The sequence below is a fragment of the Lissotriton vulgaris genome, chromosome 12 (assembly GCF_964263255.1).
Source record: "Lissotriton vulgaris chromosome 12, aLisVul1.2, whole genome shotgun sequence".
Lineage (NCBI taxonomy): Eukaryota > Metazoa > Chordata > Amphibia > Caudata > Salamandridae > Lissotriton > Lissotriton vulgaris.
Genome location: NC_141700.1, coordinates 788,639,691 through 788,664,289, shown reverse-complemented (window position 1 = coordinate 788,664,289; position 24,599 = coordinate 788,639,691). Strand labels below are relative to the sequence as shown.

At 44.5% G+C, this 24,599-nt stretch overlaps 1 protein-coding gene across 1 annotated transcript in view; it reads right to left on the bottom strand.

Moving 5' to 3' along the window:
* The window catches only part of LOC147678728 (IgGFc-binding protein-like), a 247,706-nt gene that overhangs the window by 87,573 nt on the left and 135,534 nt on the right, over nucleotides 1-24,599 (bottom strand). Inside the window, exons 45-61 of the mRNA XM_086946187.1 lie at nucleotides 22,516-22,651; nucleotides 22,117-22,313; nucleotides 21,385-21,526; nucleotides 21,049-21,290; nucleotides 20,816-20,964; nucleotides 20,576-20,704; nucleotides 20,299-20,437; nucleotides 18,460-18,601; nucleotides 15,227-15,423; nucleotides 13,861-14,002; nucleotides 13,523-13,764; nucleotides 10,232-10,380; nucleotides 10,000-10,128; nucleotides 9,766-9,904; nucleotides 8,504-8,645; nucleotides 6,132-6,328; nucleotides 2,105-2,246 (exon numbers count right to left, since the gene is read on the bottom strand). Of these exons, the coding sequence (XP_086802313.1) occupies nucleotides 2,105-2,246; nucleotides 6,132-6,328; nucleotides 8,504-8,645; nucleotides 9,766-9,904; nucleotides 10,000-10,128; nucleotides 10,232-10,380; nucleotides 13,523-13,764; nucleotides 13,861-14,002; nucleotides 15,227-15,423; nucleotides 18,460-18,601; nucleotides 20,299-20,437; nucleotides 20,576-20,704; nucleotides 20,816-20,964; nucleotides 21,049-21,290; nucleotides 21,385-21,526; nucleotides 22,117-22,313; nucleotides 22,516-22,651 (2,755 nt within the window). The remainder of the gene's footprint in view (nucleotides 1-2,104; nucleotides 2,247-6,131; nucleotides 6,329-8,503; nucleotides 8,646-9,765; nucleotides 9,905-9,999; nucleotides 10,129-10,231; nucleotides 10,381-13,522; nucleotides 13,765-13,860; nucleotides 14,003-15,226; nucleotides 15,424-18,459; nucleotides 18,602-20,298; nucleotides 20,438-20,575; nucleotides 20,705-20,815; nucleotides 20,965-21,048; nucleotides 21,291-21,384; nucleotides 21,527-22,116; nucleotides 22,314-22,515; nucleotides 22,652-24,599) is intronic.

The window sequence follows — 24,599 nt, the reverse complement described above, 5'->3', positions numbered from 1 at the left end:
AAGCAGACGAGAAACTACTGAACTGGGGTGGGTGTGTGACCCCCACCCCCCCAACGCATGGACTGCGCCTTTGATGGAGATGGCTTCCATGTCGGATCACCTCCTGGTGGTCTACAGGGACACAACACCGCACCTAGAAGACTCTTCTTGTGAAGCCGACCAGTTGACCAGTTGTAACTAGTCCGGCACAGGACTTTGTAAAGAATCTCTGCTGAAACTGGGCAGGGGGTGAAAGCGCCAACCTACACACACTGCGAGCTGGTATCACTGATGGAAGGCAAGGAAGCTGCCATTAACACCAAGGAGTGAACTGGCCACTAAGTGAAGATGACGGGGGAGGGTACAGACTGCTGGCCAGGCAGGCTCAAAAGAACCAGAAAAGACTCTGCCATGGAGATGCAAGCCTGGGACACTACCAAGCCCCCAAAGGAACACTGTGAAGCGTGAAAGCTGTGAACGGTGACTGCAAACACAAGATGACTGACTTTCAGCCAGCCCCTCAGGCCGAAAGGCAGGAGGCAGCCTGGAGCATGAAGTCCAGCTGGCTTACTGGTGTGAAGAAGAAATCTCCAGTCACGACCTGTGAGTGCTGTGCGGGGACCTCGACTGACTGTCCATGCAGAATGGAGAAGCCGCGAGGTGTGGAACTATTTCTTGGAAGCACTTTAATTATGCAGGGACTGGTTCAAGTTTTGTCGCCTTTGCCTTATTTTATTCATAAAATGTTTTGGGGTTTTACTGATTTAATCTGGAAGTTGACAGAGTGCTTTCTTGATCCAGGTGCTGTGCTGGTATTGCTAACCCTGACACATTCTGAGGTAAAGCCCTTTTCTCCTGGTTCTGAGCTACTATGGGGTGGAGTAAGCTGCCTTAGGGAAACAGCGCCTGTCTGGCGAGGAGCTAGACCTCACAGTGGTGGGAGAATTTGCTCTACTGAGCAACCCAGATCCCCACAGGATCTAAGAAATATGGTTGGTAACAAAGACACAAAAGAAATGGGAGGAGAGCGGAGGCGATGAAGACAACAAAGTAGAGAAAACAGGGAGAAAGACAATTTAAACAGGAAACATAAAATAAACAATTAGAGTGAGAAGTCAGGATCTAATGATCTCCATATTAGGAGGAGGAAAGTCTAAGACGACGGGGATCTAAAAAAAGACAGACATTTGGATGTGACAACCTCTAACACTGTAACCTGATTGCCATTCACAGGTGGCGCTGAACAAAAGAGATGCAAGCTGTTCCTCTATGTGTGGGGCCACCCACCAGCAAGTTAGTGGTGGTGGTGGAGGTGGTTGGACTAGCACTAGGAGGAAGAGGGATGGGGGGATCCCGCTTTTGTGGAACTAGGGTCCTTACACACCCAGCAAGCTAGGTGTCATGCTTCATCATTTGGACCTGCTCCTCGTTGGGCCGGCGCTGCAATGCCCAAAGGGCACCCACGAGGGGGCTCTTTGTCGGAGATCTTTTGTTCCTTAGCCGTGTGATGAAGTGGGGGTGTGCGGCCAGTGAATGTGTAGATACAATGTAGTGCAGTGAGTGCGTGTTAAAAAAGGTTGGATATTCCAAGTAAACTAATTTTTATTCCGGCTGGTAATCCACCTTATTAAAAATGTATTGGAGTGGCAATTCCCCTATGGAGGGGCAGTCATGTACTATTATGCTCTACTCTGTGGGGCGACATGTTTCTTGCCCTATTGGTTAATGAAATCCTGTGGCAATTCTTCAGGACCAATACATGTGACAATGTAAAAAAGTGTTCAATATCTACACTAAATGGTGCTTCTAATAGTTAACTACCATCCAGGAGTTACTACATATCTAAGATCTCTGTAAGAGGACCTCCCTATTAAGTATGAGGTGCCTCAACAGGGGCGAGCAAGTCGTTGGGGCGCCTTGAAGATAGGAGCCTTGTCCGAAGTGGAGTCCACGCTGTGTGACCTACCCTCGCTCCCGTCCCAAGACTGCTGGTGGCCTTTTGGGGCAGCATCCGCTCCTTTGAGGCCACTGCTGTGGGTCAACTGGCGACAAGAGGCCGATGTAACAAACTGCTAGTCGCCCCTAGCCCGAGCCTCATGGACCCTAAAGCAGGTGGGTACTGTACCTGTTGGGTGGCACGCAAAGACCCCATTCAAGATACCGCAGAACTCTTTGTCGGTACACTGCCAGGCCTGGCACGACGTCTGGTTCTCCCCTTGACAAGTGCACTTCTGGGAGCAGCCTGGTTCGTACCACTCCTCGCCGGGCTGGGAAGAAAGAAGGCAGAGGTGAATGTGCTGTGTCCTCCAGTGAGGGTGAGTGTAAGAAACTCTTAGAAGGACTCACTTAAATGCTCACACTGACATCACCTGACATAATCCACCTTCTAAGAAGTCCTATGTTTGATCCTAGTACATATGGACTCTCACACACCCCATTCCTCCTTTGATTTTTTAAATCAATAACCAATATTTCATCAAATTTTAATTAGATGGCGATTTTGGCAAGTTAAAGAAAAATGGATTAACAGTTTGTAAAGTTATTGATAAAGCAAAAAAATGATTTAACATAGAACCTGTGATTAATCTTAATTACATAGCCACTTATGATTGGCTACACTATGCATTTATTTATTTGATTGGGAGCTATATTGAGCCTCCACTGTGACTTGACAGGTTATCGAGTCATGGGGACAGTAACACGCTGGAGATTTTAGTATCATCGGTAAGCGGTGTGTGCCAGTTTTATAAAGGGGAGAGAGTTGTTACATAGAGTTATGGTAAATGGTAGAGATTCCCAAAAGCTGGTCGCGCCACTACAAATCTGAGTTCTCCGGGGACATGAGCGAGGGATAGGGTGAACATCTCTGCCATGGGACATGTCTTTGACACCTTCGGTTGTTAGCATGGAAATTGATGGACGAGGCATTCTTGCCAAATGGCGACAGATTTACCATGGAGGTGGGCTTGAGCGGAAGTCATAGAACAATTCCTGTATTTCTATTACGGGGATCCTCACTAGCAGTTTATTGACAGACGTCACTCAAGCGTTTATCATTATTTGTAACTTTTCAATGCCGTTAAAGACTAATTGGTTTGATCAATAAAAATAATTTGAATAACTGCTATTGTTAGAGCACTGCCAGCAACAAATCTTGTGTCCTTTGTCTGGGATGAAGAGCAGGATTTATGGAAATCTGGTAATTTCAGGTCTTTACATCAGCATTGATTTGGTATTCCTTGGAAAGAGCTTCATCAAATATTGTCCTCAATTTTTTGCTGGTTTACAGAGTTTGGAGAGTCCAACCTAGGAGGGGGTAACGAGGCAGCTCTTTAGTTCAGAGTCTTCAACCCTAATGTTAGGAATTCAGATCCTGACATGTGTAGGTTCTGAAACGTTTCAAGAGATTGTCTTATAGGATCTTACAGCTGCTCACCTTGTTTGATAACTTGAAATAGAGCTGGGAGTGAAAATGCTTAAAAAGCCTGTGATCAGGTATTTGTTTCAACACAGGGCTTGATTTACCTAATAAACACACTGTAGCCACAGGATACCCATGAGGGAACAGTAAAGAGGCCTAAAGCCCACATTGGCCAATTTTACTCTTCGCTGTTCATTATTTAAGAGAGAGCGAACCGCTCTAGGAGATCTCAGATACGCCCCAGACCAGCTTTCGATGGTCCATTTAAATAGTGTTGTATACCCTATCCCGGTTTCGGAGCCAAACAGTTTGCTGCTGCCTCTGTTTCCAGGATGTTGTTGGTTGTTGATCTGTTTTCTGTGGGTGAATACTGTTCCAGCAGGACAGGCTGTAGTGATGTCTTTTTAGGAGTGGGGTGTCGCAGCGGTGAAAAGTATACAGAGGGCTACAACTTGCTGCAGAATAGCACCAGCTATCGATGAATGAAACGATGCACCGGTTGGGGTACGCGGTGAGGGAATATAAACTCAACACTGCCCTTCAGGATCACAGGCGGGCACAAGGCTGAAGCTGACGGTATTTTGTGGGGTTACAAAAAGGCATATGGAGACTGGGCCGTACTTCTTATAAGGTAAAGGAGTTCCAGGTTGAATTAACTTGATTTATTAGTACATGAAAGGTGGTCTTATTCTTTATAATATGTTTGCGGTAGATATGTTTCGTAAACAGACTTTTTTTTAAGAGACTGTCTTTAATCAGTTCACTATTCTACTACAGCAGCTAAGGCTAACATGATTTGGAATTAAAACTGGGTAAAAAGGACAGAACGTTGTGCACATCAGGGACAGACCTCTAAGACACCTGTCTAATGGGCGTGTAGACGGACAGTTTCTCCCCTTTACCTATGAGCTCTCCGCTAGCGCCTGGACTCCTCTTAGGAGGCAGCTGTGCGCGCTATAAATGCCATGAATTGAATTGAATTGGTTATATGGGAGATTTATGCATGGGTGCCTGGGGCTTGATCCCTAACCACAGGCGGACAGAGGTTGTGTACCTGCTCTGCCTTCAGATTTACTCCTGGAGACCCTCTTTAATGGGTAACAGCATTGCCAGGGGGAGGTTGTTGAATGTATCTTAAACTCATATTATCAGTCACTTAGACCTTTGATACATCACTGATTATATTATCTGTTGTGCTCCGCAGAAGGCTTCAGAATGATTGACATCGATGCTAGCCAATCCACATTGCCCCATAGAAGAAATGTGAATGATTGACACCGATGCTAGCCAATCCACACTGCCCCATAGAAGAAATGTGAATGATTGACACCGATGCTAGCCAATCCACACTGCCCCATAGAAGAAATGTGAATGATTGACACCGATGCTAGCCAATCCACACTGCCCCATAGAAGAAATGTGAATGATTGACACCGATGCTAGCCAATCCACACTGCCCCATAGAAGAAATGTGAATGATTGACACCGATGCTAGCCAATCCACACGGCCCCATAGAAGAAATGTGAATGATTAACACCGATGCTACCCAATCCATAACGTCCCTCTTTAATAACCTTTCAGGATTGCAGGAAAGGCTAAGCAGAAGATACAGGAACTCATACCTCATCTCCTGTGGATCCTTTTGCATAGCTGTTTTTTTTTTTTTTAAAGATGTCTTCTTAATGTAAAAGAAATCTCATTATAATGAGTGGGTCACACACTCAGAAGAGCCCATACATTGTTTTTGGTTGTCCTGGTACGCGACAACATCTCCGCTAATCAGAGTCTGGCATCCTTGCTTTTGGGGAGGCCATGTCTAGACATGAGCTTGTCACATACAAAAACTATGTAGTTGTCATGAGGGAGGAGTGTAGACAGTATTATTCCGAAGCCTCTGAGACTATCCTGATACATCATTACCCTCAAGGTTCATGGTTTTTGGACTTTAACCTTTCCTAAATCCTTTTTGAAAGTAGTAAGGGAGAAGTGTGGCTCACCGGTTAGAGCGGCAGACTCTGAAGCAGAGATCAGGCCCGGGACCAGGTTTCAAGTCCCGACGCAGCAGGGTCTTGGGCTCAATGTTCACAGACTCGATAATTCTCGCCTCAACGCCTACTCTAATCATGGGTCCCACGGTGCAACTCTGGGCAATAGCTTGCTTAATCTCCACAACGGCCCCTACAACACTGGGATGCCTGGCTTCACCTTGGGGGTGCCCAGGAGGGGCATCTCACAGGGAGAGCCAGGAAGGGTTCCACGGCGTTATACAGCGCCGGGACGCCCCGTTGCTGGGGCAGCTGTGCGCTTTACAAAATACACTACATTTACATTTACAAGGGGGAGAAGTGATCTCTTTTCACATATTGTTGTGAACAATGGGGCAGACCCCAATGTGGGGCTGGAATAAACTCCAGCTGCAAACTGAAAAACAAACATGCATAATTTGAATGTTTGCAACATGTATTTTGTGAAGTGAAAATGAAATGGACGAGGCGATGTGAAGACTGAAAAACATGTATTTGCATTAATGGCAAATAAGAGACTAAGCAGGATTGTGTGTTGTGTGTATTTGTAAAGCAAATTATCACTCACAACGGTAGTGCCAAGATGCCTCCGGGCACTCAAGCGCATTATAAATATAATGTATACTTCATTTACAAGGGTGTCCTGGTGCTGAGCCTGGATCGTGAAGTCATAGTAACGCGGCAGTAGGATGAAACACATCTGTACCTGGTAGTAGTTTCCATTGTAGCTGCATCCGCACTGGTCACGCGGCACACACCGGCCTCCACTGAGCACGAACCCAGCATTGCAGTGGCAGCCTTCCACACACGGGTGATCGCATGGCAGAACCTCTGGATTGGAACAGCTGGATGGGCAGGCAGGGCCGCAGGGGTGATACTGGCTGTTGGGCGGGCAACGGATGGCTGCGGAAGGAAGAGGCGAGAGGCTGAGCTGTGAGTACCTAATTGAATATTGTGCTCAATAGGTAGACAAGAGTATGGGATAGGTTAAAAGAAAGTAAACTAACATTACATAAACAATGCCAGGGTAGTAAGATAAGGAGCAACAAAGATAGATGAAAAAAAAGAAAATGTAATGGTTACTTATGCAGGACTCATCCTTGAGAATAAATACAAAGATAATTAGGATAAATCATCACTAGTAAAGGCAGAAGACAAGTAGAAGACAGAGAAAGAAGATTTTACCAAGACAATGGTACATGAACAACCAAGTAAGTAAACAATGACTACTCTAGGAAATCCACAAAAGGGCCCACTGGGAGACAACCAAGGACCAACGTTAACAAGACTCCAAAGACAGATCAATGAGAGCCATCAAATGCTCTGCTGGTTGAATACACCGAAAAGTAAGTTAAACACACTGTATGAAATCTACCAATGAGAACCATTGAGAAGAAATGAAGGCCAAGTTCGGTAAGACACCAAAAACAGAGTGAGGAGATCCGTTAGGAGAGGTCACCAAGGACTAGCAAAATAACCTGTCAATGAGTGACATGTCAATACACAACTGAACGGCAACAACAAAAAGAAAGCTAGACGATCAGCCAGGAATCCTGCTGGAAAACAATGAAAGGTATGACTGGAGAGCTCACCCAACCTAGATGAACCACCAGCGCTACAGCTAGAAGGCCAATCAGAGACACAACAAGAAGGGAATGCCAAAATCAAGCAAGATGAGCAACTCAATATAGTGGTAGGGAACCCATCTAGGATATGGCAAGACGTCAATGAAGACCAAGCTAGATAAACCACCAAAGACCGTTGTAGGACATTCATCAAAGAGACGAATGTGGCAATGGAGACATCACCAAAGACTACGCACCACAAGCAGGCAAGAAGAGAGGTAAGAGAGGCATCAAAAACACAACTAGGTGAGCCGACCCATCAAAGATCAAGCTAGACAATTAGTCAAAGATCCATCAAAGACACAGCGAGGAGATATTAGGAGCAAGCTAAATGAGCTTCCAAGGAATGAGATAGGAGATTAATTAACCAGACATGTAGAAAAGGTCACCGAAACCCAAGTTAAATAACCCATAGAATTGTGGCTGGGAAAATCATCATTAAAGTCACGGCTAAGGAACTTCACCAAACAGCAAGGTAAGTAAGCTGTAATGGACAGAGCAAGATTGCAACCAAGGGCCCAGCATGGAGACCATCAACAAGCCAAGACAGAGCAAGACAGTCATGAAAAGCATGACTAAAAAAAGTAATAATCAAAGAACAAACAAGACGAACAGTGAAGGAAGTTGACAGGACATGGACCAAAAAGAAAACTTAGAAGGCATTGAAGACATAACTAAAAATTCACCCAAGACCAAACTATTTGAACCACCAAAGACAGATCAGGGAGATGCATCATAGACTCATATATATGAGGTCACTGATTATCTAGATAGGTGACCCGCGAAGGACAGATCTACAGTAAGAAAGCCAAGAAGAGAGCTAAAAGAGCCAACAAGGATAAAGCTGGGAGATATTAAAAACACATCTAGAAGAACTAATCCTAAATCATACCAGGCCCCCAAAAGGATAAAGGTAGGAGTACAAACAAGTATAGAGCTGGTTGACCAATCAAAGGCTGACCAGATGGAAGACCTGTTACGGTCTTGGTGACCAAGGTAAAGAATCTCATGGGGTGCCTTTCTGACCCAAAGCAGCAGCATAGACCGCACATCAGGAGAAAGGAGGAGACAAGGAACCCTTTAGAACACCACTGCAGTCCAGGTCAGTCAACTTTCATGCCTAATTCACTTCTGCAAGGAGCTGAAAACTAATGTCTTCAAACACTACTGCACAGGTTAACCATCTGCCTGCTGGACTACCCTGGAAGAGTTCCCACCCCTTTCTGCCCAACCCACCCTGCTCCCTTACTCATATCTGCCACCCGCCAGCCTTAATCTAGCTCCCCTCTGCGATCTCAAATTCTTGCCAATGTATACACACCACCGTCCCTTTTCCTGCACTACCAGCTGTAAAATCCCATTTAGTGTACAATGTTCCTTAGCTTTGTGGCTCAATTGGCACTAGACAAATCACATACATAGATACATGCAGGCCCTTCGTCATGCGACTTACGGCAGAATGTCTCGTTCCTCCAGGGTCCGAGGGTGACGTTTCTCTGCTGGCACAAGTTGACATAGGACTCCAGCGCTTTGCACAGCTCCTGCTTATTGCCATCCAGCTCACACATGTCGTACACGCAGTCTTTGAAGAAGCTCTGCAGGGATATAATATGATGAGGGAGATTCTTTGTCCTGCCCTAATATGGGTAACATTTTATAGTTTCTATACATTTAGGGCACAATCCTTGCGTGACAGCCATTTGGCGGGAGGGCTGGGAAGGCCTTTAGTCCTAGATTAGAGCATCGATGGCTCAGCCTCAAAGCCCACATTCTAAAGCTGGTTTCTGTTAGGCCTGTGTGTTTTCATCCACATACAGTTTAAAAAATAGTAAGACAGTGAGGCAGGAGGTGAAACCACAGGACAATTCTGCCTTGGAGTGCATGCTTCCATGGTTAGTGCTCTGCACTGCCAGGCAGGAGGTCTGATGTTCAATCCCCACTCTTCTTCACCAGACAAGGCAGATGGGTTGACCTCAACTGCATCCAGATACTTTAAAGGAAGTGATGTGGCATTGATCCCCAGCAGCCATCTGGTTCATGACCTATGCTGAGGTCTGGATACTCATGTCTTAACGTTCCGTATGATGATGTCATCAATAGTCTCTGTCACACAGCAATGACATCACAATACTGTCAGCCGCTGCTGGAGTCTGGCTATCCAAACACATTAGGATGCCAACAGTCACGTGATAGAGTCTTTTAGTTTGAATGAGGGGGGTCATTGGGGTAGTTTCAGGTGTGTTTTCATCAGGGACATCTACATTGCTGGCTAGATTTTGCTGAATAAATCACAAATCCATGCACACAAAAATACACACCAGATGCCTAAAGAATTCATCTTCAAGATCAGAGTGGTAATCATACAAGACAACCCCCTGCCTGGTCTCCAGACACTTGGTGCACCTTTAAACTGGACCTGGTTACCAAGAGTAGAACCTAAATATAATCAACAGCTTGCACATGGGGCCATGAAGCACCCATTTGTACATCATTCACTGATCTTCTTGTTTGTATTACAGTTAACCTGAGGGCAATGATTCCTACCAAATCTCCCTCAAATGAGACTCCTTTAGTTTAATAAAATGATACAACAGGTTCTGATATTGTCCTTCTGCGCCCATTGGAATACTAAGCGTGTGAGCGATCTCTCTCATATCTCAAAACCCCCTTCCTTCGGGCCTCAGATGTCTGCAGGACAGACTGATGTGGACTTACGTTAGGGCTGATCTTCTCATGACAGGCAGCGAAGGGTCCTTGAGGGTCCACCAGGATCCAGCAGTATTCCGGTCCCTCATACGAGTCCTGCTCATCCTCGGTGCATTCTGGGTTCACGGTGGAGCCGGTTGGTGTGCAGCTGGAGGACAAAAAAAGCACAAGCACACGCATATTTGAAGTTTAAGCTTTCCAAACCGAAGGAACTTTGGAAGGAAAAGAAAGAGTTGCACTCACTTCTTCTGGACATTCCAGCTGTTTCCAAAGTCATTGACTCCAGCCACCACTTCTGCGTCTGGGGTCTTGAAGTCATTCGAAGGGAACCCGTCGTAGTCTCCACACAATCCGCACAGCTTCGTCTTGTAGCTGATGAGAGAAATAACATGATGGTTCCAGCCAGACATATGTACATTTTATGGTTACAATCCTTGTTCAAGGTTTCCTTTGTATACTAGCTCATGGTACTTACTCGCTGGTCACCTTCACATCCGTGTAGTGATTGCCGTCATACCGGACGACGAGGCCAAAATCTGTCTGTACCACCACATACTTCCCAGACGATGAGACGGATAGTCCTGGCACAGGGTGGATGGGGATGTTTACAGTTGTTTCATTGATCTAAAAATGGAATACCATGTGTTATTTTGTACAGCACAACAACTGCAACAGCTTGGTATCTTGGCCCTTGCATGACAAAAATAACTCAGATAAGAAATAGGCAATTGGAAAGACTAGTCAATAAAACTTGTATGGACTACTGAATATAAATCCAACTGTTTTAAAGGTTTTTAAAGAGATGGAGATTTTCATGTATGCAAGTTCACAGCTTGGAATCGCGATAAGTACGAAGTATCTGTCACAGCAGACGTTGTGAAATCTGGATATGAAGAGTACAAAGGGTTTTCCCAGATCGAAGTGTTCTGCCTGGGCTATCGATAAGGTGTGTTACTATATTATGTTCCTTATCTATTGAAAGTAATGGCCTCTCAACTACTTCCTGCACTTGCATATGGTTTGGAAGGATGTATGACATTACAACGCATACTTTTACCACGCATGCCTTTACAACGTGGTTTTTACATCGCAAACCTTTACAACGCATAGCGCTTTGGGGTGCTGGATAGTGAATAGTTTAATTTACTATTCCAACTCCAGTCCCCGTGGACACTAGGGAAGGTGTTGGATAGTAAATTAAACGTATTCCCTATCCTAGAGCGCCCCCCAGGGCAATGCGTTGTAATGGTTTTCGTTGTAAATACTGCGTTGTAAAGGCACTGCGTTGTAAACGTTTCGTTGTAAAGGTTTTTCACCGGTTTGGAAATATGGCAGGGCCGGGAATTTGAAGTCTTAAACGAACTTCAGGTAATGGTGTACAAAGCTGTTTTGAACCTTCCGAAAAGTGCATCACCGGCACAGATCCGTCTGGAATTCAGTTTACAAAATCAGGAATTCCGGCGTCAATAAGTTTTTGTTAAACTATGCTGGAAACTTCGTTCTGCAGATCCTGGTTCACTAAACAACCTTTGCTGGACCGAAATAAAAACACAGTTTGATTTGAGAAAATCTCAGTAATGGGGCAAATACTTACGATCAGGATTGGCTGCACTAAGCATACAAGAGGCATGGGACAGTAAGTTGGAAAGGGCGGCATTCAATAAAGAGTGTAATAGTGCTGTAGAAAATCTGTCCCTTTTTGAAGACAAAAGATTATTGGTAAAACGCAAGCACTCTTGGTCAGTTATAAATTCTTATGTTAAACCAAAACCGCAACCCTCCTTAGCGACACATTTTCGATTGTTCCTAAAAAAGAGTTTTATGCTGTATCAGTTTGGAGAATATGAAACCAAGGATTTACGACTATCATGGAAACGACAATTCCAAAATGCAAATTGCCGTTTATGCGGATACCATACCAAATCTTTATGTCTCTTGATGTGTGTCTGCCCCATAGTGAAAGAAGCAAGAATGAGACTTTTAAAACCAATTTTAAAAGAACTTAATATACGTACCTGTAGACAAACCGTAACTTGCTGGCTGGGGGGGGGGGGGGGGGGGGGTCAACTATTCTAATCTGTCGGGGGTTAAGATACTCACCTGGATTGACAATCTCCTATGAATAGTGGACAACACAAAATGAGCTAGGCTACAAACAAGTTGGAAGTCGTTGAAAGAATTGTAAAATTTTCATTTTTTCGAAATGTTTTTATATGAAATTCCATGTAAAAAATGTTGTAACTACTTTTAATCAACTATTTTTATCTTTAGCATTATGCTTTATGGTTGTGATAACCAAATAAAGTTTTTCTTTGACTGACTGACTATTATGTAGCCTCTGGAAGAGTGCATGCGAATGGACTGCGATGGACGACAGCCTACTCGTACAAGGACCAAGACCATGTGGCTCATTGTAGAGTTTTTCTCAAAGATTACCCGAGGTTCCTCCCAGAAGGTGTGGATTAGAGTACGAGTCACATTCTTTTGACCAGAGCTCAGGAATCCAACATTTGCATGCTGCACTAATTAGAAGACACACAATTTAGCAAGAATTTAATAAGAATTTGTTAGATCCACACAAAGATGTGTGGCGTGCATTTGTTTCCAGTGGTCTTCAGGTTCTCTGAAGCTAATGAGAAGCCAGGGATTATTTGCTTATAAGGCGTGTATCTATAGCAGATTAAACCACACATCCTAATGACAAGGCCTTGTAATGGAGCCATAAGCATGTATATATCTTTAAAAGAACAGACAATAGTCCTTGTGTACCAGCCGGTAGTCTACAGACGGCATTGACACTGCCAACAATAGATCAGACAGTAAGACAAGACTCTCTCAAATGGAAGTCCAGAAATCCCACACTGGACTAAACGACTCTCGACAACAATGTGGGTCTCTTGTTGAACCAGAGCCGGTGTCCAGCTGATGATGGAGATGACTTGGGCAGGGCATTCTGTGCAGAGTGCTTGACTAGTTCTCAGGATCTGATGCCCTATGGAAGGTGGGTCGAGAAGCTGCTTTGTTTTCAGACTACTGCGAATCATGAACCACCACTTTTTCCAGCAATTTGGCAAGGAGTGAGTCAAACCGAACTGATAAAATAATAGGGCAGCTTGGATGAGTCAAGAGAGGAATTTTAAGTAATCATAGAATTAAAGCTGGCTCCCAGACTTTTTTCAAAGCTACCCAAAGTTCACCCATATTTCTAGACCAGGGGTCTCCAACCTTTTCTGTAATGAGAGCTACTTATGTTCAATAAAACACATTAACAGCCACTAATATTATTAGTGTAGTATAATTTCAATTTCTTTATACTTATAATAATTCAATCAAGCAAAATCTTTCCAATTTAATAAGTTGGGCTGCACACAGGTGAGCTACTCAGACTTAGCTCACGAGCTACTGGTTGGAGACCCCTGTTCTAGACCTTAATAAAGACGATAATTCTTTCTTGCTCCTGGGCTCTATGGCCATGGGGCACTGCATGGGTTAATGAATCTGCCTTCTTACTGGAGATGGACTGATATTTATGTGAAATATCTCTGCTCCCAAAGGTAAGCTGCTAATGTTCTATGGAAGCATGGAAGATACAAATCTTCTGAAGAACCAGCTTTTATTTCTACTTTTGATCAGCTTATAAAAATAAAAAGTCTGCGGGGCAATCCTGATGGATTTCAGGTCCTATGTCGAGGGGCCTTTAGAGGAGTATGAAGGAAGGAAAAGATAAGTGATCAGGAAACAGTAATTTCACAAAGCAGCATTTTACCTGGACAATACCGTTCTTTAGCAAGGCCACAACCACCCCGTACACCTCTACGTAGACGGCCTTGATGTACGTCACGGTAAGGAGACCCCAGCGGTGCTCGTTTGCAGCGTAGACTGCAAACGGGGTCTGGCTGGTGTTGCAGGGCTGGGCCAGGACGTAGGTGCAGTTGCCGTGAAAGTCGTACTTCTTCTTGTCAAAGGTTGTGTAATGGGGATCACCGGAGACGACACAGGTGGATGAATCTGCAGATCCAGAAGTGAGTCATTAGAACCGGTGAGCAGAAGACACCTACAAATGGAGTAGGGGCAATGAAGGCTTACAGACAAAGGAAGACTCACCTTTTGGGAAACAGCCCTGCACCCCGGTGTGGTTGGAGCAGTACTCGTCGAGAGCACAGCTGTTCTCCCGGCACTTGACGGTGTAGTCAGGAAGGCACTGGCACAACTCCTTGCAGTCACCGGAATAAATGACCTCACCTGGCTGGAAAAACAGAGGATGGAGGGTGAAGATCACATTGAAGAGTGAGCTAGACCGTCTTCCGTAGAAAAGTCATAAGACGACCCATCGTGGACATCCCAGGCTATCACTGGACGCAGCGGAGGGAGGCCACCTATTCCTGGTACATGTCCAAATCCCTTGGTCTGGAATGTCTTCAACCTTAAATGCCCCCTTGGGGTCCTTTTCTCAGAGAAGCGCTTAGTGGGAGGGGTGGGTAGGATTGTTTTCTAACCTGAAACGCTTCACCAAAGACTAGTTCTAATTGTTGTATTGCACCACATCACAGTAAAGGAATTTCCATTGAGTTACCAATGGAAATTTCGTGTCCCTCACTAATGAAAAGGTCTCAACAGCAGATCTGTAGAAGTCACACATCTCATGGTCTGAACAGTGTGCATGTTGGACCAGTTCTGAATACACGGCATCATAGTTCTTTTATATCATAACATTGAGCAAAACTGTGCTGAGGACAACTGTCTGGTGCTTTCTGCTTGTTCTTGGTTTCCGCAAGTGTTCGTGTAATGTATCTCCTGCCATTAATTTTCCTTACACTGAGGTTATTATGGGAGACCCACTGGGTTGACCACTCAAACCATCCTAAACCAGTCTACCAAACACATCTGACATTCCTAATACTGTTCAGAGAATTTAGGAAAGCAGTGCAGGAAAGAGCTATGGGAGAGGAAGGGGTCAGCGGGGGAGGACAGGGGGTTCTAATAATGCTAGATGCATTCAGAAACATACATGTAGAACTCTAAAGTGACTCCTAGTGTTGAGAATATGTGCATTGGACGTAAATTAATATTGAAATTACTCCTGAATATAGAGATTTTGATAAGAAATTAGCATAATAGCTCAGTTCCTGCAAAAAAGTTGTCTGAACAATGTGAAATGGATTTTCAGGTGTAACCCTCTACATCAGAAAATAGTATGTCTTGATAACAGTTACAGATTAATTATTGCGCATACGTTGTCATGCTGATATTGTCCTTTGTGACTCTCACAAACGAAAGGCGACCTATTCAGAATTTATCAACTGATTTTATCTACCAAAGGTAAAGCATGGCGAAGAGCATCAGCTGGTGCATTCCCATTGTGAATTCTGCCCTTTCTTTGAAAAACAGAAAGATATTCAAGGGCCGCGAAACACTGAACGCAGCCCTTATAGCTCTCTGTCAAGACTCTACAGCGAAGGCCATGCCATACCTGGTACTGCTCCCCTCTGAAGATGCAGCCGCAGTCCCTCTCCTTGATGCACTCACCCCCGTGCAACACAAAGCCAGCATCGCACTGGCAGCCCTCCACGCATGGTTGGTCGCATGGTCCGGGGCGAGGATCGCGACAGGTGGCGGTGCAGGCAGAGCCGCAGGGATGGTGGTGGCTGTTCGGGGGGCATGTAACAGCTGGAGGGAGCAGGAAACAAGACAATGATATATATAAAAGAAACTAGATTTATACAAGGCTTTACAAATCTTATTCCATAAATTCCAACATTAGCGTGTCAAGAACATCAAAAATATGTAAAACAAATGTGATCAATGTTCAGTTCTATCAGATTCTTGGTCAAGTGTTGGCATTTGATAAGTATACATTCTTCTTCAGTAAGCTTTTTCTGTCCAAATGTAGATATAGGAAGCATCAATACAACATTCACTCTGGGAAAACTATCCTTGCTTCAGGCTCAGACCCCACTGTGTTTGTCCTTCATCGTCAACTCAAGCAAACGCCTCTCTTGGATAAATAATGCGCAGATTTGAGAGCACGAAATATGGTCCTGCATGCAGAGAATTAAACTGGATAAAATAAATTAAAAAAAACAAGAGACAGTTTTAAGGCCACAAGCAGGATATGTCAACATCTGGTGGCATTACTTACAATGTATAAAAATCACAGAGAGAGAAACTCTGTTTATTTAGACCGTAGTCTTTAAACAATGAGATCCAAAGTAGAGCTGCGTCACATCAATAAACAAACAAAACTGTACACAGTTTTAAAAATTATAAAATCGTTAAAAAATTTAAAACACATGCTATACATAATAAAATTGGAGATTGTTACATTTAAAATAGACGATTTTGATATGTTGCTCATTACAGTACTATCTGATGTCTTATGGGCTTGCAATCCCTCATACTTTAGTTTTTAGCTTCCTGCGCTAAGCGATTTATCTCTTTCAGGTAGTTACCAAGAGCAATTGCTATTTCCAGATTTTCCATTCCTATCAACAAGTTTGTTGCTTGTACACGTTGTCTTATGCCATGTTTTATGAATAAAGGACGTAGGAACCGTTGTCTCACTTTTAGACATGTCAAGCAATCAAGAAGTATATGTAACATTTCACACTTGGCTCCCAAGCCACATTTACATATACCATCTGGGTATAACATTTCTGCCTTAACTCTCCCCTCCATTTGCCAAGGGATGATGCCAATTCGAATTTTTAGTATCTCCCACCTAAAAGCGTAATTTGGCAAGGTTTCTAGGTATGGATACCCCATCTCGTATTCCCATGCTTCTATCATATTTACCACAGATTTTTTGTTTCTTAGATATCTTATATCCTGGCTTCTGGAGTACTCCCTTCCTTGTGCTCTAAGTGCACTCTTCGTGAACTCCACATCTAGGGAATTTTGGTTTACTCCCACTTTTAGGTTCCCAATTATTTCCTTTATTTTTCTTTTAGCATCTAATGCCCATCTAAGGTTACTGTGGCGGATTTCCTCACTACACCAAAGTGAGACCTTTTCCCCTAGCCCCTGTGATTGGCGTTTCCAGAATCTTATCATTGCCGTTTTGGCCAAGGTATTCCATCCAATCATATCTGTTTCCAGTCTAACAGCCTGTATCATTGATGACTTTGGCAATGACAATAATGTTTTCAGGGCCCTACCTTCCTCCCGATCCCAGCCTCCCTTTCCGCTTAGAAGGAGCACTTCTGCACCACAGAGAATCATAAAATGTAATGAAGCCAGTGCAAGCAATGCTCTGATCCTATTCCACATTGTCTATACGGAGGGCGGCCCCAGCTCAGTGTGTTATGCAGGCTGTGCTTGCCTCTTTCCTACTTCCACTTACAGACACACCCTGCAAGAAGAGCTGGTTCTTGGTTGACCCACACTTCCTAAAACTGAAGCCGAGGATGAGATTGTTTCATCCTAATCGGGTGATAGAAATACTTTATTCGAACCAATTATGGTACCCTTATCAGGATTAAAAATAAGAAAGGATGGGAAAAATGTCTTAATGAGAAAATGAGGTTCCTCAAGACTTCCCTCCTACCACTGCTCGAGTCAACATGTTTCGACCGCTTTCTTTGTGCCCTGAAAGGTCACTCCGGTCTTCTTCAGGACTGTCGCAGTCAAATCCACCGGTTACCCATGTCGTAATTCGATCATTGGGTTTCCCAAATAGATGTAGGTCTCAAGGATCCGTACTCTTCTGGGTGTGTCTATGATTCAGTGGAGGAAATGTCCCCAAATATTAAGGGAGAGCATTCACGAGTTTATGAAATTCACAAACTCGAACAGGTGGCCGCCCGAGAGGTTCTGCCCATGAACGCAATCGTTCAGTCCGGCTAGACCCGCCTACATCTGTTCGGACGGAATGCCACTGCGTAGGAACCATTAAAGGCTTCATTCCAAGGGCCTCCTTGGACACTGATGGGGCTACAGGCCTCATCAGGATTACTGTTCCACCCGGAGATCTGATCAAAGCCGCTGAGATCTCCAAGGTTGAGCAATCTCAGAATAGGGAGCATGTCTGCCCCATCATGAGTTACAGATGTCCCTGGCAGCAGTAACTCCAAAGGAGGGATTTAAAGTGCTTAGAAATGGAAACCCAAATAGTAAGCACTCTGTATACAACTATATACACAGTTGTCTAAGCTGGGTGAGAGGTAGTAAATGTGTCTAATAATAAGTCAAATAGACATTAATGCAATAAGAAGGTAGATAGACAGCATTTAAGAGGATTACCTGCAAATCAACGTTGGATCTATTTCTCGCGTGACTACAAGGGTAACAATGAAACTTAGTTTATGGAAACTATTTCCCCTTTGAGAGAATTTTGTGTGATTTTATGAATCATTTGCTCATTTTAATTTGCTCAACGCTTGGAAATACATCATGGAATTTTTAGACTCTCCACAAGAGATGACAGCTCTCACACTTTGTGCAGATAACTACACTTTGCACATTTATGCTAAACATGTAGGGCTTCTGCACATTGTCCTGAAAATCTGTCCTTTCAGCAAAATCCTGCACAAGTGACAGGAACTGAGAACATTCTGCCATTTGTAGCACAGAAGGACCATAACTGAGGTGTCCTTCCTAGAGCTGTCATAAATGCTCTGCCCCGGTGACCACTTGATGAGACATGCTGGTTAGATAGAAACAGTCAGGCAGGAGTGCGACACATATGCAGGGAAGGATGTCACTTACGGCAGAAGGTGTCGTTCCTCCAGGGCCGCAGGGTGACGTTCCTCTCTTGGCACTCGTTGACGTAGGACTCCAGCGCCTCGCACAGCGGTCGCTGGTCTGGACCCAGCTCACACATGTCGTACACGCAGTCTTTGAAGAAGGTCTAACAGGAGTGGAAAGAGTGAAATATGTATTTGGATTCAAAGTTTCTTGGATGGCCTTTTTTATGTCTATAGATGCTCTTTTCCCTGATGGTTACATCTTACACAGCAACTCTAAGTGAAAGAACATGTGTGGAAAATCTGACTTCTTGGAGTGCTGAGATCCCCTGGGCATCTCTGGTTCAACATCCAATGTACACATCCATCAAACCTCTCATCCCTTGGTCTGTTCTACAATCAAAACCTCTAACTACTTCCCATTAAACTGTATATCCAAAATACAGACCTTCCATTTATGTGCTCAGTCAACCATCAAACCTTCCATTTATTGTCCCATCAAACCATCTACTCAGTCACCAAACATTACATCTCTGTACCTATGCAATCATCCATTAAAAGCCAACCTATGTATTCATCCATTTAACCATAAAAGCTTTCACTTCAGTGTACTTTCAGCCATCAGATCTCCATGTATGCCTTCATCATAAATGAATACTATTTATAAAGCGTGCTGGTACCCCAGTGAAGGGTAGTTAATGTTAGTTAAACCAGGAGGCGACATTACAGCTGTTGGAACATCCACATTTTGAGAGACTTTCTGAAAGAATGGTGATTGGGTATCAGCCTCCAGGTCAAGGGCAGAGAGTTCCACCACTGAGCCGTGTGATAAAAGAAAGAGAGCCCTCTCGTAGGACGTCATCTGCATTTGGGGACTTGCAGAAGCCTGCGTGAAGAGTGCACCCTCCAACGCATGCACACATCTTTCTCAACAGGGAAGGGGGGGCCACTGTCCAACGTGGCTTTATAGGATAATCAGAGAGACTTAAGAGTGCATCTCTGGCCAATCGGTGGCCAATGGATCGTAGGAAATAGAGACTTGACGGAGGTCCTACAGGAGAGATTCAATATAGCAAGGTCCGCTGCATTCTGGACAATCTGGAGTCTATCCTAAGGTATGAAGGCAGTTCCAGAAAGAGGGCGGTAGCGTAATCTAGGTGCAAAAAAGTCAGTGCCAGGACAGTAACTTTTCTAGCCAAGATGGGCAGATAAGGAAGAATTTACCAAATGGTTTGCAACATCAAAAAACATTTGGAAGCCACTGAGGTGATGGGAGTAGCAAAAGTCAGATCAGAGTCGAGCAGCACCCACAGATTTCTGGCACAATAGGGAGAGGGTAAAAGCCCCAGTGATTACGGCCACAGTCCTCGTTCATGAAAGATACATACATGTGAGCAATCCATCTATCAACTCTTCCACCCAAGTGTCCATCCATAGAACATTCCATCTCTGATTGCGTTAATATCCGTAGATCCTCCCAAGCGTGTCCCCATCGATTCGACATCCCATGCACTCATCCATCAAACCACTGTTCTTTGTCTCCATTCATAAATCCTTTGATGAGGTTCCTGATTGATCATCCTTTCATTTTTTGTTCCCGTCCAAGAATCATTCCACTCAAATCAAATGCCATTCCATCAAAGTTCCCAGTAATGCGCCCATTCACTCATCAGACCTCGTGTTCACATCTGCGCCTCCAACCATCAACCATGCATCTACCTTGGCTTTAACCCGAATATGCAAAATATACATCTATCGGCCCACCCGTTCCTTCTGGCCGACCAGCAACGACTGTTACTTTGATCTTAACTGGAGTATTTTACTTAGTGGCCAAGTGGCCCAATGTTCTAAAGAGACTCACATTTGGGTTGATCTTGGTGTGACATGGTGCAAAAGGCCCATGAGGGTCGGTCAGGATCCCACAGTAGGCAGGACCCTCGTAGGACTCCCGCTCGTCCTCTGTGCAGTTTGGCACTACAATGGAGTCGGTGGCATTGCAACTGGATGGAAAAAACACAAGAGACAAGATGAGCAGGCGAGCGGGACAAAGAGAAACAGATGTGGCCGCCATGGTGATGTGCGGTTCACAGAAGCCACGAGAAATCAGCATGCAACTAGCAATCAGAGAGTCCACTCACCTGGGCTGGACATTCCAGCTGTTTCCAAACTCATTGACGTCTGTCACCAAATCATTATCTGGCTTCTTGAAGTCATTAGAGGGAACTCCATCATAATCTCCACACAAGCCACACAACGAGTTCTTGTAGCTGCAATCAGAAATGACAGGTCATTCTAGCTTCGCAAACAGTAGCGTATACGCTGGAACTCATTGACTGCGCTAGAACGCTTGTTACTGTTTATACATTTTTGGCACTCACTCGCTTGTCACTTTCACATCTGCATAGTGGTTTCCATCATAGCGTACGACAAGCCCGAAATCAGTTTGCACCACTATGTACTTCCCAGAGGAGGAGATGGACAGCCCGGCCGCAGGGTAGGTGGGTATGTTCTCTGTAACGCCATTCACCTGAGAAGAAAGCAAGATTGAGTCTCAAGGATTCCATTCAGTGAACAACACAACGTATGTTAACTTCACAGCCCTGCACGTTACCTGAACAATGTTATTCTTCAGCAGGGCCACGACTACCCCGTAGACGTCGACGTAGATGGCCTTGATGTACGACACAGTAAACGTATTCCACCGGTACTCGTTGGCGGCATACACAGCAAATGGTGTCTGGCTGGAGTTGCAGGGCTGGGTCAAGACATAGGTGCAGTTGCCATGGAAATCGTACTTCCTCTTATCGAAAGTGGTGTAATGCGGGTCACCCGTGATAACACAAGTGGATGAATCTAGCAACAAAAAGCAGTCCATTGGTATCAGTCAGCCGAAGATCTCAAAGAGCGACGAGGAAAGTTGAACGTGTTCAGACCATGCGCCACTTACCTTTGGGGAAGCAGCCCTGGACCCCGGTGTGGTTGGAGCAGTACTCGTCTGGGGCACAGCTATTATCGATACACTTTGTGTTGTTGTTGGCAAGACACTGGCACACCTCCTTGCAGGCATCAGAGTAGATGACCTCACCAGGCTAGAAATCAGAAAACAGATTGAAACCACAACAAGGAAGAAGAAGCACAGTACACAATTAATGGGGGGAAAGACTGGGGTAATTTGAACATTTGTATTTATTTATCACATGCTTCCATTGCCTTCCATGTTGAGATACTCAACCAAAGCAGAATAGGCAGTAAATGGTCAAAGTGCCACAAGTCTAGGGATTTGCAAAAGACTCTAAGATTTAGATTTGTTAGAGACATTTATGCTCGGGCAATGACCAACACTGGTCCAGGGGGACCATCATCTTGGAAGAGAGGTCTGTGGTTTATTACTAAGGCAGGTTTCTGACAAGCGTTGGACAGAATCTTTGTTATGAATTCTGGTAGATTCAGTTAGCTGATCTTACGTTAGGCACCAGGAAGTCTGGCCCATACGGTCATCAGAAAACTAGAGGTGTCCACACTTGCAGAGAGTGATCAGGAGCAAGGAGAACAACTACAGGAGTTTCTCAAAATAAAACTGAGTCTGTCCTCGAACACCTTTTGGTGGTTTATCAAAAGCATTTGGGATTGCTAGAGTCTGCAGGACCTGATCCGCCTGAGTGAGGTGAGCCAACAATACCTGGTAATACTGCCCATTGTAGGTACAGCCGCAGTCCTTCTTCAGGATACACTGCTCTCCGCTCTGCACAAAGCCGGCATCACACTGGCATCCTTCGATGCACGGGCGGTTGCAGGGTCCGGGCTTTGGGTCCAAGCAGGTGGCTGGGCAGGCAGATGCGCATGGCTCGTAGTGACTATTCGGAGGGCAGGCAATGGCTGTTGGATGTGAAAACATGGGAAATGGTCAACTAAAAGATCCCTGATTAGAGCTAAATGAAATTTGATCAAACTTTTGTCCTCTTTTCAGGACAAGTGTGCTCAGGTGCAAGTTCATTTACAGTGCTGAGCCATCTTTTTTTGTCATCCACTCATTCATTCATTCATTCATTAACTAGACAAGGCAGCAGAGGTGACGTACGGCAGAAGGTGTCGTTCCTCCATGGTCGTAGGGTGACGTTCCTGTCCTGGCACTCGTTCACGTAGGACTCCAGCGCCTCGCACAGCAGGCTTGGTCCCACCTCACACAGGTCGTACACGCAGTCTTTGAAGAAGTTCTATAGGGAGCAGAACAAGACATTAGCTCTTCGGGACATCCTAGTGCTAGCTGCTGTCCTATGAGAGGGTTCAAGGAGCACTGGCATCTCCTCCTGGCGTGATTTTGTTGCAGCCACACGTGGAGAGCTGACAGTGCCTTTGCGTTACAGACTGCATCCTACACTTTCCAAAAACACTTTGGGGCATATTATCAACGGCCAGCGATAATTATCGCTGGCCGCGCTTAGCGATACATTTTTTATCGCAGGAAATTATCGCCATGCTAGCGCTGCATCAACAACTCATAGCGCAATGGCGATAATTATTCCTGCGATAGCGGTGTTTTTCATGGAACATCGCTGGTTTTCCAGTGATGTTCCATGGAAAACATCGATAACCTTGCTGATAATACCCTGTGGTTGTATCAGCATAATCCACCCCCTATGTTGTGAATAGGTAAGTCAGGATTTTACTGTGGTTTTCGCCAAAAACTAACGTCTACTAAAATCCTGAGGGCCACCTTGTATATATCGCGATGTGCATAATTTACAACGTAGTCCGTCAGGGGTACCCCCAGTGACGCCCACTTTGCATCTCATTAGAGATGTAAAGGGAGGCGTCAGCAAAACGGCTGCTAACATGCGCTAATGCATGTTTACAACGGCTTGCAAATATGGCGAATAGATTATCTCCGCTTTTTTAGCTTTTAAAGCTAAAAAAAGCGGAGATAAAGCCCTTGTTAATATGCCCCTTTATTCCAATCTTCATTCTGTGTTTTCGGCAACAACAAAAAAACACTTTCTGGAAAAACCAACTTGAATCCCCTGCGCCCGCCCACAACAATAAAAATAAAAGTGGCTAATAATGTTTGCTTAACATTGAGAGTTAATATAATATTCTCTTCTTTGTTCGGTGAAGGTTGGCTTCTGCATCTTCATATGACACTTTTAGTCACACACGGGAAGGTGACCAGATCCTAGGCTGTACTTAATAGAACACTTGAACTTCTTTTTTGGGATTGAACCAGAAAGTCACTTTCTGCTGCATTCAAAGCCTTTAGCATGCCCTTAGCCACGCCCACCCCCAATTTCTGGTGATCAACAGGTAGATTCATCAAAGACCCGTTTTGCGAGTCTTTAATAGCGATACATAAGGAATCGCTATTACAGACTCGCAAAACGGGATTCATGTAGGAATCGCAAAATAAATTGCGATTCCTACACATTCCTTATTTGCGATTAGCAAATTGCTAATCGCAAATAAGGAATAACTCCCCATGCATTCCTATGGGCCTAAAGGCCCATAGGAATGAATGGGGAGTATTCCTTATTTGCGATTAGCAATTAGCTAATCGCAAATAAGATAGCGATTTCAAGGGTGCCAGGGGTGTCCAAAGGACACCCTGTAGCACCCCTGAAATGCAAATTTACACAGGTGTTGCGCACACACATGTCCAAAGGACATGTGTGTGTGTAACATGCAACAGAGAAAAATGCACTAAAGTGCTTTTTTCTATTTTTTCGCAATTTACCACGAAGTCAGACTTCGTGGTAAATTGCGACCAAATATTGCGAATTCGCAATTTCAAATTGGTTGATGAATTGCATTTAAGGAATCTATAATAGAGATTCCTTAAATCCAATTCCTCGCAAATATGCGATTTCGCAAATAGCGATTTTCGCATTTGGGATGATGAATCCCAAATGCAAAAATTGCACTCGCAAAGGGCCAGATTCTCAGAATCTGGCCCTTTGCGAGCGCAATTTAGCTTGATGAATCTACCTGATAGTTAAGGGAACTGCTCCCTCCTCAGCCTGTACAATGTAAGTAATGCCTAACTCCAGAGGACGGGGTTCACTATGCAGTTCAAAAAACACATATCAGAAATTATATTTTATACAGGGATGGAGTACTACAGATGAAAATAGCACTTCCATTTCAGAGTTAGGGACACTAGGGGACAGACTA